Source organism: Condylura cristata, unplaced genomic scaffold (genome assembly GCF_000260355.1).
Source record: "Condylura cristata isolate star-nosed mole 26May11 unplaced genomic scaffold, ConCri1.0 scaffold00011, whole genome shotgun sequence".
Taxonomy (NCBI): Eukaryota; Metazoa; Chordata; class Mammalia; order Eulipotyphla; family Talpidae; genus Condylura; species Condylura cristata.
Genome location: NW_004567112.1, coordinates 7,840,422 through 7,855,109, shown reverse-complemented (window position 1 = coordinate 7,855,109; position 14,688 = coordinate 7,840,422). Strand labels below are relative to the sequence as shown.

General features: G+C 38.0%; 1 protein-coding gene across 1 annotated transcript in view; it reads left to right on the top strand.

Moving 5' to 3' along the window:
- The first annotated feature begins 10,795 nt into the window (after positions 1–10,795).
- Positions 10,796–14,688, top strand: part of CCDC172 (coiled-coil domain containing 172) — a 36,945-nt gene continuing 33,052 nt past the window's right edge. Inside the window, exons 1-2 of the mRNA XM_012723537.1 lie at positions 10,796–10,933; positions 11,109–11,194. Coding sequence (XP_012578991.1) covers positions 10,855–10,933; positions 11,109–11,194 — 165 coding nt within the window. The 5' untranslated portion in view covers positions 10,796–10,854. The remainder of the gene's footprint in view (positions 10,934–11,108; positions 11,195–14,688) is intronic.

The following is a 14,688-nucleotide window of genomic DNA, read 5'->3' as shown; positions in this document are numbered from 1 at the left end:
TGTTCAAAGACCCATCTAAATAGTTTCTGTCCTTCAAAAGTAGATAAAAGTATACTTGGCCCTTACTCATTTTAGAATTTTCTCCAAATTTCATCAGACTAATCCCAAGTAGTTCCATGAACATTATTCACAGAGGAAATTCAAATGGTTATTTTCACTTTCTTTGGTACCTCATTATCCTAGACTGGGAGATAATTGACCCTTGAAGGGTTGGACTTATTGCAGGACAATGATGTCTCATCTGGAGTCTGTTCTTGTCTTCCAGGGGTTCATCCATCTACCCTTCCTCTCCTGAGTTCTGCTGGGAGACATGGGCACATGAGTGTGTTTCCATTCTCTCTTTCTCTACCTCACCCTTTCTTTCTGGAGTGCTTTAACTCATTCTTCCCTTACTCTTTGCTCTACTTGTTATTGGCAATTACCATATCTAAGGGGAAAATTAAAAGTGTTCAGCATTAGAGGATCTTCTTGAGACGCAGACCTGTTTAAGCTTTTTCTATATAACTCATTTTCTTTGGCCTCTTAACTCACCTTTTGACAGGAATGTGCTGTTTCCTTTTATGAACATCCTAGTAGCTTATTAGCTACTCAGATGTGATATTTAAAATATATAAACACCAGGGTAGAAAATATAATGCCACCAAAGTTATTTACATGCTAACCCCTGAAATCTGTACAATGTCACCTTACATGGCAAAAGAGACTTTGAAAATGTGAGTAAGGATCTTGAGAAGCTGAGATAAGCTGGACTTCCCTTGTTAGACATGCTGAATTACAATGGTCGTGATGAGAAAGAGACAAGAAAGTGAGAGGAGAGGAATTTGAGGATGTTACCTCTCCAGTCTGAAGGTAAAGGCAGAGTCCAGAGTGCAGAGAGGCAGGCAACTTTTATAAACTGGAAAAGACAGGAAATAGTCACCTCGAGTCTCCAGAAGGACTTCTGAGCTTGATTTTAGCACAGTAAGACCAATTTTGGACTAATGACTGCCTGAACTGTGGGATAACAAATTTGTATTGTTTTAGTCTACTAAGTTTGCAATGATTTATTATAACAGCAGTAAGATAAAAATCCCCATTGGCTCAGACACTAAGAAATCAGAACGATGAGCAGGTTCTTTGGGGCCCTTTGCCAAGCCGGAGTTAACTGTTTTGTTGCCAGTTCATGGAGCTCTGCCTGCCCCCAAGGTGGGGCAACATGGTGGTGGGAGCTGGCCCTGGTGGGCTGGGTCATGGTGATTTATGAGCCACGTGGGAGTGTTTCAACATGTTTACAGACAGAATGGTGTACAGGTGAATTTCTACTGAGCACACCTTTTCCAAAACTGGAGTTAGTTGAAGATGTTGCATGGATTCTGACATCATTCTCTTGTTTATCTCCCCTAAGCCCCTAATTCAAACCCTGAACCTGTGTGGCCAAAGCAATGATTGATTAGGTTTCTAAGTTCTTTTCTACTCATCCTACATGGATTTTTCCAGAGTGTGGACTCCTTGATTTTTTTTTTTTTTGTAAACTGCATCTTAGTTGTTTACTTTTTCAATTTGCTATCTGAAATTTCCATCTGTGATACTGAGTTTTTATTTTCTTTCCTTGCTCCCATTTCTTTCTTAGACTCTGTCTCTTTCACCTTCATTTGAAAATAAAATAAATAAAGGCAAAAGAGACTTGCTCAAGGTCATCTAGTTAATGATCAGCCAAACTGGATGGACCCTGGATTCAACCCACGCCAGCCCAATCTACAGTGATTAGTCTTAAAATCCAATCAGTGCCTTCCTGAACCCTCTTATGACTTTCTGCTGCATTTTGAGTACAATCTGAGCTCCTTTCATTGTTTTCAGGGTCCCAATGGCTAGAACCATTTCACCACCCTCCTGTGTGCAAGGATGTAGCCAGCCTCTACATTCTCCAGACGGTAGTTATGTGTGGCCTGTGGACATTGCTAAAAGTGGGAGTATTCTGTCTACATTGTTTACCTCCGTCTGTGTCCACACTGCTCTATTTTCTTTTTTTAAAGATATATTTATTTATGCATACAGAGCTGGGGTACAGGCCAGAGGTGCTGGGGCGGTGAGAGGATTCACCAGAGACAGAGTGGGGAGCAGAACAGGCTGAGTGATGAAGCACACTGCTGAGGGGAGCAGCGGGCGGGTCAGGAGAGGTCTGCATGCCATATGGTTCACCTCCGGGGCCAGGGATCGAACTCATGCTGAACTGGCTTTAGCCACTTAGTGCTATGCTTTAACTTGCTATGCCACCAGGGAGGGCCCTATTTTCTTTTTTAAAAAAGATTTATTTATTCATTCCTACAAGAACCGGGATACAGACCAGAAGTCGGGGGAGAGGGGTGAGAAGACTCACCAGAGACAGAGTGGGGGAGCAGAACAGCCAGAGTGACTGCTGAGGGGAGTAGTGGGAAAAACAGGAGAGGTCTGCTGTGCCATATGGGTCACCTCCGGGGCGGGGGGATCGAACTTGTGCTGCAGTAGCTGCAGACAGCGTCATAGTGCTGCACTTTAATCCATTGCACCATGAGGGGGAGCTTCACACTGCTCCATTTTCTACCCCTTTTACTCAGTGTATTATTGAGTGAATGCAAGTGTGGGCTTGGTTTCTTTTTGCCCCTCAGGCTTTTCCAGGGCCAGGTGCTCATTCTTACGCAGTTGGTTAATGAGCACTTATCTGGACATCCAGGTGACATAAGTGGACATGCTCATGGCCTTGCCCTGACATCATCCCACCACTGCTAGGGCACAGAATTCTGTCTTGTCAACCATCAAGACAGGTACCAACCAGGTGCTGGGACTACATAAAGATGGTGTCCGGTTTTGTAAAACATGTAACTGGCACTTACAGCAAGCAGCAATCACCTGTCCTTAGCAATCACCAGCTTCCACTTTGAAGTAGGAGATTTGAATTCCCTTATCTACATCTAGATGAGAATATTATGTCTCATTTATAGTTATAGCCTTTTGGACTGAAATATCATTCTGTATGAATAATAGCATCTGTAAGTAAGATAAAACACATTGCAAAAGGAAATGAAAGCATTTAAAATGCAATAATTACTGAATAGAATTATCTTTACGACATTCTGACAAGTTCTCTTAGGTTTTACTAATTTCTTCTACGAATATCACTATGGATCTTGCTGATGAGCATTTGGCTCTCGGGTACCCTGTCTTTATTCACAAGGGAACAGCGTAGCAGAGGGCAGGATCCCAGCGGCTGCCTGTTTTCCTTGTGTGAACATGCTGGAAAAGTGTGCAGTGAAAGTCATCAAGTGGCTTAGGAAGCCCAGGTATGTGCGCCTTCTGTAAGTAAAATGACAATCCAGAACAGGCGAGAATTCCATGACTACTAAATTTCTGGTGATGACTTATAAACAAATTCAGTAATTTCAATATTTTGCAATATTTCCTTATTTGCTTTCCAATATTAAAATTCTTTTATTTTCTTCTTTCCTTTCAATTCTATTCCAGAGCTGATTGTTTGCTATTTATTACCTATTAAATAATCAGTTTATTCTTTATTTAAAATATTTCTTAGTGGGTTCTTTTATTTAAATGCTAATTAATTGTTTCCTTTACCATCTTACAAAGTTTCCATATTCTATTATCCACACACTTGCAATGTCAAATAAAAGATAAGTTTCATGAGCCATGTAAGCCATGATAAAACATTTTGAACTGTCTATGGCATCATGAAGGGAAAGTAATGGTAGTGTCTGATTTTATAATGTAATATTATTGTTCCACAGCCACTAAAATCATTTTAAACCCTGATAACATAAAGTGGTTATATCCTGATAAATGAGCAATTTAGCAAATTGTTTTAAGAGGAAGTAGGATTTATGGTATACTCTACCTATATACAAACTTTCTAAGGAGACACTGTGAATAATTCATGAAAAGTAATAGCAATAGTAAAATTTATCCCAAATTTCCAAAGTCACTATGACTCACTAAAATTAATAGAAATAAGTGCAGAATTTATAATAAAAGACTGGAGTAGAATCTATTAATTGTTGGTGTAAATTTTGATCTAGTCAACAACTAAGGAGTTTCCATTAGTTACTAAGAAGTCATGTATTACTAGGTTGGCTAAGAATACATTAATGACTAAAACAAGTAAATGTTAAGAACAAAATACTCTTAAGTTTCTTTTAATTTTCTTCTACATAACCCCAAATCACTTATGTGTTTTTATTATGGAAAATACAACTTGATATCACCAAATTCCAGGTCCCTTATGTGTTCATCTTTGTAATCCCAAACTCTTACTTGCTTTATGTCATATACCCATAAATATTTATTAAGCAAATTCATTATACACACCGAAGAACAGTGGTTTCCAAGTTTGGATTATTTTGTGTATTTTCTGGGGCCAACAGTCTAGTCTGTTAGAGAGAGCAACTATGGCAACCTTCCTGGACCCTGTTCTGGATTCTGAGTGTGAAAATCCAGCAGGTATGCTGTGTGATAACTTTTCTCTTCCAAAGATTTGATATCTAATGACTTGCAATGTGTGAGTAGAATGTCATCATCTATTTCACAACTGAAATAAAAGTGGTTTTCTTAATTAGTAAGTAAGTATTGACAGTTTGCTCATTTATATTGTAGAAGTTAAGACTGAAAATAAAATTGACACCTTTAACATTGATATTTATAGATATGGTTTCATTATTGTGTGCAACTATATATGTTAATATGTACATATGCAAAGAAACACATATATATGCAAGTGTTCACAGGTTGATATGAAGGAGATAGGTAATTGTCTATCTTTCACTCTGTGTATAACTATCTCTCTGTCTCTTTGTCTATCTATCTATCTATCTAGCTAGCTAGCTAGCTAGCTATCTATCCTCTTACTGGGAAAAAGTTTCTGTAGTAGATGAATTGCCCCAGGCAAGCTCTACACCCTCTCTGTTAGACCTTTTCTTCAAACTCTTACTAGAAATTTCAATAGAGAAAAAAGATGAAAGAAAAGTTGTTTTAACTAAAGAAGTTGAAAGCCAGTGGTGAAGAAAACAGATCTTCCAATGGAGCAGAAGGAATTAGAAAGGAGTTCTAGACTTAACTCTGACATTAATTGCCTGTGCAGCATTAGGGAAATCCATCAACTGCCACAGACTCAGTGTTAACATTTATAAAATAAAAGGACTGTGCAAGATGTTTTTCTAAAGTCCATTAAACCACTAAAAATGCTTTGGTTATAATAGAAATCAATCATTAAGCTTTTTTTTTTTTAAAGCATATCTCCCACAACTTAACTTTTAAGGTCTGTTATGACTTGAATAGTGTCTTCAAAAATGGTATGTTGAAGTCCTAATTCCTGTAGCTCAGAACATGACCGTATTTGGAAACAGGGTCATAACAGACATACAGTAAGTCCCCACTTAACATTGTCCGTAGGTTCTTGAAAACTGCAGTTTCAAGCAAAGCAACGTGTAAAGAAAGCAGATCCTCACATAAGTCAGCTGGAATTGTTTATTTCTCATCAATATTATAATGAAATGAATGATGTTGAATGGAGCGATGTTATCGAAGGACATGCTATAATTCATTAAGATGAGGTCATCTGGAGTAGGGCACTCTTTTATTCTGTATGGCTGTATCCTTATAAGGAGAGGTGAAGAGACAAAGCGGCAAATCCCAGAAACAATCATTTTCAAGGATGTGGAGAAAGAGGAACCCATGTACACTCTTGATGGGAATATAGACTGATCCAGGCCTTATAAAAAAGAATATGAAAATTCCTCAAAATATTTAAGGAAGATCTATTCTATGACCTAGCAAGTCTAGTTATGTACCCCCCAAAACGCAAAGACACTCATTTGAAGGGCTGTGTGTGCATCTATGTTCTTTGCAGCACCATTTACAGTAACAAGATTATGGAAACAACCTAAGTACCCAAGAACAGGAACAGATTAAGATGTGGTATCTACATATATATGCAACTGAGTACCATTCAACTATAAATAAAAATGAACTCATTCATCTTGCCATCTTGCCATGGATGGAATTGGACAGAATAATGCTAGGTCAAATAACTTAGAAAGAGAAAGATGAATAGGGATGGCTTCACCCCTATATGGAATATAGAGAAACAAAGGAACTGACAAAACCAAACCATAGTGAAAACTGGGAATATGACTGCACAATCGAGACTTCTAGAAGGGGAGAATGGGGGTGGGGGGGAAGCCCAGTGATCTATGGCAAAGGATTATGGGTGCTTTGGTGGTAGGTGGGTGGGTGTGTGGTCTGGTGGCACACACCTTAGAGGGTGAGAACATATTGACCTAAATCAAATGCAGTATTATAAGCCAATATACCTCAATTAAAAGAAAAGAAATTTTAAAAAACAGAAAAAATAAATCAAGTATATTTATAACTTTTAAAAAAGAAACTAGTGTAATATGTTGTATACAAATTACATTTTTAAATGTATATATTATATATGTTGTCATTTAAATAAGTACTTAAAACAAGGCACAATCCATTCTCAATTATTTTTCCTTAGATCACAGCTGACTTCAATTCGTTTCAAATATACCACATTATTAATCCAAAGGTGGAAGTCTGAAAATGCCTTTAGAAAAACAATTAATTTGCTAGTAATAAGCAATTTTAGGAACTGTATCTGCCTTGAAATGAAACACAGCAGCTGAAATAGTCTCATTTTCTCCATCCACTAGTTTTGGGAAGCAGTAAAGGATGCCAGAGACTCTCAGGATTCAAATCCTGATTCTGCTTGTGTCCTAGCTACTGAATGCGACAGTGGACAGCTCCCTCACATTGCCCAGTGGCAGTGTGGAAATAATTAAAGCATGGATCCCCTGGCTTGTTGGGTTGATTATTTGAACTAAGACATGCCAAGCGCTCAGATGGTAGGTGGCACATAATAATTTATTAATGCATGGTAGCTGTCAGTCTCTTTTTTAGGGCTTCTCAAACCCACTGCCACAAATTAGCCACACATGCCACTCACCTGCTAGAAAACATTGCTTGGTACTCCACTCTGTAGATGAAAATGTTAAACACCCTGCAGAGGTCGACATCATCTAACTTTCTCCATTTTTTTTCTCCCGTTCTATCTATCGAAGCCCCACCTGCCTCTAAAGCCCAGCGGAGAGTTTAATCCCCCGCCAGTAGGTTTTCCCAGCTCACCTATATCAGACTTTCCCTTTGCTATTTTCCCGCAGCACACCGCTTGCCTGGAGTTATTTGTGCATGTCATGTGCCACTTGATAAATGATGACCTCCAGGAGGACAAGGCCTGTATCTTTCAATTTTGTATCTCCCTATAGTACCTAGCAGAGATTTTTACACTTAGTAGATATTCAATAAATGGCTGTTAAACTTAGTTGAACCCACATTTTTTTTTTCTTGCTGGCAGATGCCCTCAGAAAAACATAAAATAAATGAATTACGTTTCTTCTTTTCATTGCAATATATATGCCCTGGGCTAGTGGGTATTTGCAAGTCTGGTTTAGAACTAAGGGAAGTCATTAATCTAAGAAAGGAGAAGAAATGCATTTTAAATCATGGGAGCAATATAGCCTTATATAGGACCTTCCAGCAAAGCATTTACTGATGGCTCAGTCACCCAGGTGCTGGTGCTATTATGAACAAAAGTCTCAAGTTGAGAGACAATGAGTGATCTTAACTTTTATATTCCATAGGTATGCAATTCAATGAAGCATGTACAGATGGAAAGTTTAGATCTGAGAATCATATGTGGGTATCACAATACAAATAATTGGCTTTCTTTCTAAAGAACATCTGTTGAAACATCTGAAAGCAGTTGTTTATACTGCTGCCAAAATGTTGAAAAATATAATAATTCTCCAGTGAGGTTAGAAATATCCGGGGGAAGAAAAATACTTTTTATGTAGTTCTGTTTTTATTAAATCCTGTTGTTGTGTCTCTAATATGGCACATAGGAGATGCTCAATAATATTTGTGGAATGAATGTGGAATGAATAGCAGACACATTAAACAGTTGTTGAATGAATCACTTCTTTTTATTAGACTGATAAGATATATTTTCAGAAAATAGTATGCCTTAGTTTTACTGTGCCATATACCATCTTTATTTGGCATAAATTTAAGTAATGCTACTCTTGCTCTGAGCATTATAGAATGTAATCAGCATTTATATCTATAAGAAAAAAACCTTAACACTATAGAAAATATATGAATAAAGCAAGACATAAGATGGCAATATTGCAGTATCTTAATATTAATTTTACTCATTACAAAACACGGAAAATTTGAGTTGTGGGCTTACATAATCATGTTAGCTTCAACAAATAATATAAAATTTAAAATCTTGTTAATGTCTATAGATATGGAACGTCTAAGAAGACTTGAACTTGAGATTTAAATGCAGCAACATATTCTTGGATATGTAGAAGACAAAGCCATTTCTCCCCACACCCCTTTTCCAGAATTTCTAGCTGTTCTTTCTTCCATATTCTTCTGTGAGTGAGGAAATTGGGCTCCCCAAAGGCTGCCCAAATTCCACTCTGCCAAGTTTCAATACAGAAAGAGCATACTAAATAATAAATGTGAGTTTGAGTGTAACTAATAAAATTGGAATGTTAAAGAGCAGCATGCTTTTGAAAACCAGCCTCCTTATGACGATGCTCCCAGTGTAGTTCCACGGGAAATAATTCTAAAGGGAGTGATATTAATTAGTAATATAATTTATCTTCTAGAAGCCCTTTCCTTTGATGGATGCCGTGGCACAGTTCATAAGCCTCCAAGTGAGTACTCAAAGAAAATGGTTCAAACCACAATTTCAGCTTTGTTTTCCATACTTGAACAGATATAAAAGAGTCCAATTTGTTTCAGTATATCTAAATTTTTCTCATGCATCCATGTGATGGAGGCTTATGAAGTGATAAAAATGTACTTTCAAAGTGTTTTCAATGAAATGGCAAAATGTTGGTTATGTAATAAGAGGAAAATGAGTAGAAACCAAAATTAAATTCATGGTCTCTGATTTCAGATATTTTGGTGTTAGACTCTGTTGCCATATACTAGGCATGCAACCTTGATCGAACATTTAACGCTACTGTGCCTTAGTTTCCTTGATTATACGAGGTAATAACAGAATTTCCGAAGGATATGTAGTATCTCAAATAGTACTTGACAAATACTCAAAAAAGTGATTGTTATTTTTTACAGCAACTTCAAATTTATATAAAGGAAAAATGCAAGGGGAGGAGAAGTACATGGAAGGCAATAGCCAAAATGTTATTAATATTTGCTTTTGAATGATGTTTATGGGCTTCCTATGGTTTCTGCTTCATTAGACTTTTCAGTATGCATGCTTCTGTAATACAGTTTAAAATTAAGTTTTAGGCATTCATGGCCTGATGGAAATGAAGGTGGAAACTTGGAACAGGTTAAAATTTAAAACCAACTATACTACAGCATTAACTAAGTATTAATTAAGTCTGTTACAGATGATGGGACGAAATTTACATTTGTCTTATTTCACTTAATTCGAAAACCATTCTTACTCGAAATTACTTTTTAAAGTTTAATTTCTGCATGTCAACTCAACATGCAGAAGTATAGTCACATGTTTATTATAATCTTAATACTTTGACCTACTAAAACTAAAAATATTTTATTTTTTAATTTAAAAAATCCCATGCAAAATTCCCAAAGGTGCCTTTCATGTTTGAGCTTTAATTAGCAGCCACTTTGGTCTCTGACACATATTGTGCAGATACTGAAGTGTTAATATTACTGCAGCTTGATTACAAAAGGCAATGATTAATTTTAAAGCAGACGAAAAAGATAGGCCCTGATTACAAAAGAATGATTAAGGCGGAACGTCAGACACTGCATTTAGAGCAGTCTTCGTCGTAGTCAAAGGATCAGCGTTCGCAGAAGTTTATATTTAGAATCATGGACACTTTGTCCTCTATAGCACAGGTGTTTGGGCCTAAGCCCCACGTCCGCGTCCTGCATGACCGCGGCGGACCCCTGAGCCCAGCGAGCCACCGTAGTTTCTCTTCCCGCCAGCAGCGGCGCTGACCGGCTTCCGGGAGCCTCTCCGCTCGCGGGATTGGTTAGCACGGCCGGTTCTTTCGCGGGAAGTCTGAGCATTGGCGGGGAACTTCTCAGTAAAAAGAGAGGGAAGGAGTGGCCCAGGCTGCCCCGAAGCCGAGGCCCGGACCTCCATTTTTATTTGACACCAGAACAAAGGAAAGCTCGGCGGGCCGCAGCCCTGGTCGGAGGGGAGCGGCGTTCTTCCGGCAGCAGCTGGGAGACTTCTCAGGGGCGTTAGGAGGTGCGAGGGAGGAATGCGGGGTTGTTTGTTTGCTTGTTTAATTAATTAGTTTTAAAGATTTGTTTATTTTGAAGATTTACTTATGCACACAGAGCTGGGGGACAAGGCAGAGGTGGGGCAGGTGAGGGGATTCCTCAGAGACAGAGTGGGGAGCCGAACAGCAGATCCACTAAAATCCACTGCTGAGGGGAGCGTCAGGGAGACAGGGGGGTCTGCGGCGCCGGGCGGATCACGTCCGGGCAGGGATCGAGCTCCCCCTCCTGCGGCAGCTTCGCATGCTGTGCTTCAGCCCACTCGCCATCAGGGGGCGCCCCAAGACGGGGTTTAAGCGTTGTCCCTTGACAGGGGGAAAGGCCCAGAGCCACCGCTTGCGAAGCTCCCCCAAACCGTAGCGTCCTCCCCCCACGCTGCCTGCGGGTAGGGGGCCGGGGGCCTATCTGGAACAGACCTAGAATATTCCTTCTTTATTGTGCTGTGCAGGGTCCACAGGCTCAGTTATAATATATTTAAAGGTGAAGAAAAGGTCCGCGGGAGCCCCGGCCGCTATGAGTCTGGAATCCTTGCTTCAGCACATCATCTTCTCGGAGCATCAGGCCGAGGAGAGTCGGCGCTTGATGAGAGAGGGTGAGTGCCCAAACCTTCCCCTCAGCCCTCTGTCTCTCGAGTTGGGGGCCTGGGTTTAAAGGGAATCCCTAAGGCCTTGCACAGAACCCTTAGAGGAGTCTGCTCTGTTACAATACTTCTTGATATGGGGACCTTAGGAAGACCGGCGTGTTTAAGGATTTAATTTGTTTTACAGTGAGATTGGACATAAGCAGATGTCGTGAAAAAATTTGGAAAGCAATGGAGAAGCTGAATGAAGAGAAAATCATATTGGAAGCCAAGGTATTGATGTGTAGAGCCTGTTCATTGTCATTTGAAAAGTTTTAAAGGGTGTTTTTCTATTTAACGAGTTGCCCTTCCCATAGGGAGCTCACTGCTATGCTGGTTAGTGTAGTTCTATGTTGACTCCATTGATAATTTTCTGTTCTAATATGAGCATTTCCTAAAGAAACCACTTTAAATAATGAACAACTCCTTGACCATGTTGTGGGATGGTTGATGTTTTACGATAGCACAGTGTCAATGAAAAAAATAAATTGTTCAGCAGGTAATTGGTGCAGTTTACACATTTTGAATAATAAATTTAAAAAGTGTAGTATGCTGATGAAATAACTGAATATAGCTTTCAAATGAGTCACTGTCTTATTTTCCAATCCTCTACCACGTTTCAACATGTCTTTCATCTCACAGTATAATTTTTCCAGGAGCAGTTCTCTTTTTTATCCTGTAGCATATATATAATTCTATTATTTTAAGTAGAAGCAAGGGAATATGATGGCTTCTTGAAGGAAGATTTTGAGGGAGGGTAGAATTTTAGCAAGACAAAGAGAAATAGAAGGAAAAAAACATTCAGGGCAAGGGGAAGATGAACAAAAGGAAGACATGCCCAAGGCATATTGGGAGAGAAATCTAGTCAAAGCAGAGGGTGGATAATCTGGGAATTGGAGGAAACCACTGAAGGTTTCTGATCAAGGAGCAGTGCGATAAAAGTGGTTTTAGGAAGATCTCTTGGAGCCCTGGGAGAATGGGAGCTAAGAACATCATCCAAATAAGTCACAGTGAACTCTCTTCTGTAGGGAGGGGAGGAGGGAGTGGTAGAAGAGGGAGTGGTAGAGGAACACAGTTGTACAAAATATTTATTCAACTCCTCAAGATAAAATAAGCAAACATTGCGCAATGGGAAATCTGTTTGAGGAAGCCGATTTGCTTCAAATGTATTTTAACTTTTCACTGTGAGGAATTTCCAGTTCTCTCTGTGAATAAAATAGTATCAGAACTCTGCTCTAGCTGTTGACCTTCTGTTCTTCCTACCAAATCTTGCTCAAATATTATCTGTGCAGACCCCTGGAGAACTTCATCATGACTTTCAGTACACCTTACAATTAAACAATGACATAAATTTGTGTTTCTGTGTGTATTGCTCATAAGCAATTTATTGGGGGTATTTTCTTACCCATCTTTTATTTTCACAGCCTGGATTCAATTTTTCAATGCTAATGCTTAGTACAGAGTGTATTTTAGTGTTTTGAATGAATTAAAGAATACTAATCGTGAAATAATACGGAAAGTCCTGTCTTTTAAATTAACATTTGGAACTGTCATTCACTAAGACCCTAGATCCTGTTTTGACTGTGGAGAGTTAGTAAACCAGCAGCTGATGGGGATAATAGGATGACTAGTTGATGGAATGGGTTCAGAATATCGTAATGTAGTTTTTTTTCTTTCTTTATTAAAAATAACCTAGATACTGGGCCCTCCCTGGTGGTGCAGCGGGTTAAAGTACAGCACTAAGAACCTTAAGCCACTTCTGCATGAGTTCGATACCCGCCTGCCCTGGAGGTGACCACATGGTGCGGCAGACTTCTCCTGACCCACCCACTGCTCCCCTCAGCAGTGTACTTCTTCGATCTGCCTGTTCTGCTCCCCGCTGTTTCTTGTGAATCCTTTCACCCTCCACATCTCTGGCCTGTACCCCAGTTCTGTACGAATAAATAAATAAATCTTAAAAAAAAAATAACCTAGATACTTTCAGTTTGGTAACTAGAAGTTAATAGGTAAAACATGTAAAATTCGATAATGCAGAGCTAACACTTCTTGAGCACGTACTTTATGTTGAGCACAATTCTAAACACATCACCTGTATTAAAGCCTTTAATTCTGCTAGGACTTCTATTCTTTGTGAGACCATCAGCACAGATATTTTAAGCTCATCTTAAATTTTTTTCTTCATGAAGTTCACATATGACCAAGTAGAAACTTTTGCATCTTTTTTTTTTTTTGAGTAATGTTTTTAAAGGGTAAAACAAAAAGGCATTTTGTACAAAATGTATTCTTCCTAAATTGGTGAAAGTATTGACCTGACAGGTAACAAATGTTTAAATAAAAAAGATAAGCTCTTTGAATACCTTCTTTGGAAAAAAAAGTTTAATATTTTCTTTGTTTAGTCTATTTTGCTGAAAATGGATATGTAATTTGTTGGTATAGACAAGTACATAAAAACATTGATACAAATATTTATACTTAAGAGTAGACAGAACCAATCCTTTACATTGTGTAGAAACATTTGCTGAAATTACTAATTAACATAGGCTTATAAGTGCATTGCTTTTTAATCAGCTCCTACAAATGACTAATAATACAACTATATCATACTAATAAAACTAACATATGAGGTTCACTGTTCAGTCAATACTAATTTGTAATTGAAATAAGTTGATTTATAATATAGTCAAAATGGTATGTGTGTTTGTATGTGTATGTATAAAGATTTTAAAAGTGGAACCACAATTATAATGTAAATGACTAATGAGAAGAATTGAAGAAGTAATCATAAATTGATTTCTTGTTTCTTTTATTCTCAGAGTTAATTATATGTCTGCCAATAACAATGAAAATATATTGACTTGAGTATTTGACTTGGCATTTATTGACCAATTTATCAAGTGGAAATAGCATAAAGGGAAATTAGAACATAATTTGAATAGGCCAGTTGCTTGAGTTATTTGTACAGTGATACATTTAGAAAATATTTTGGGCATTTATTTTGGAAGTTGCTTGTGGTCAAAAAATGTATTTAGGCAGTACAGTATTCATTTTTTCTTTCCTGTTCTGTAAAGCTCAGGTAGCATGTAATTAGAACTTGAATGATAGCATTTGCCTTTCAGGGTTCGATGAGTCCTTTAAAATATATGGTTGCAAAAGCCTCCGATTATATAGTATGAGTACCTTGTGAATTGGACAGCTATAGTATGCCTGGTTAGGTTTGGTAATATGAAAACAGAAAGACAAGAATATGCCCTGGATTTGCATTAATGCTTACCAGGATACCTAAAGCTCCTCATATTCAAGGAAAGGAGGCATAGTATTGATGACAGAGCAAATCAAAATTGTGGAATCACAGAATATTTATAGTTTCTTTTAAGCATTTGATTGAGGTTAAATGTATACATATATTTTTTTAATTGATAAATTTAGGAAGCTTCCCAGAACAACAGGCAGTCATATCCTTTAGTAATCTACTCCCTAAGTAGGGAAAGAACAAATTCATGAATTATTTTCATTTGTAATGTTGAAGTAGAGCTTCACAATTGAGATTCTTTTACTATAATCAAGCAAAAATTTAGATCCTGTTTTAATTTTAGGTTGATTAAAAGTTGCTTAAAAACATAGGCATTATTTCTTCCCTCTAGTTAACATGTGTTTAAATAGCAATACATGTGAATTATTTAATATTAATTTTAGAAAGTAAAGTATAAAGTCTGCTTATCTCAGTTTAA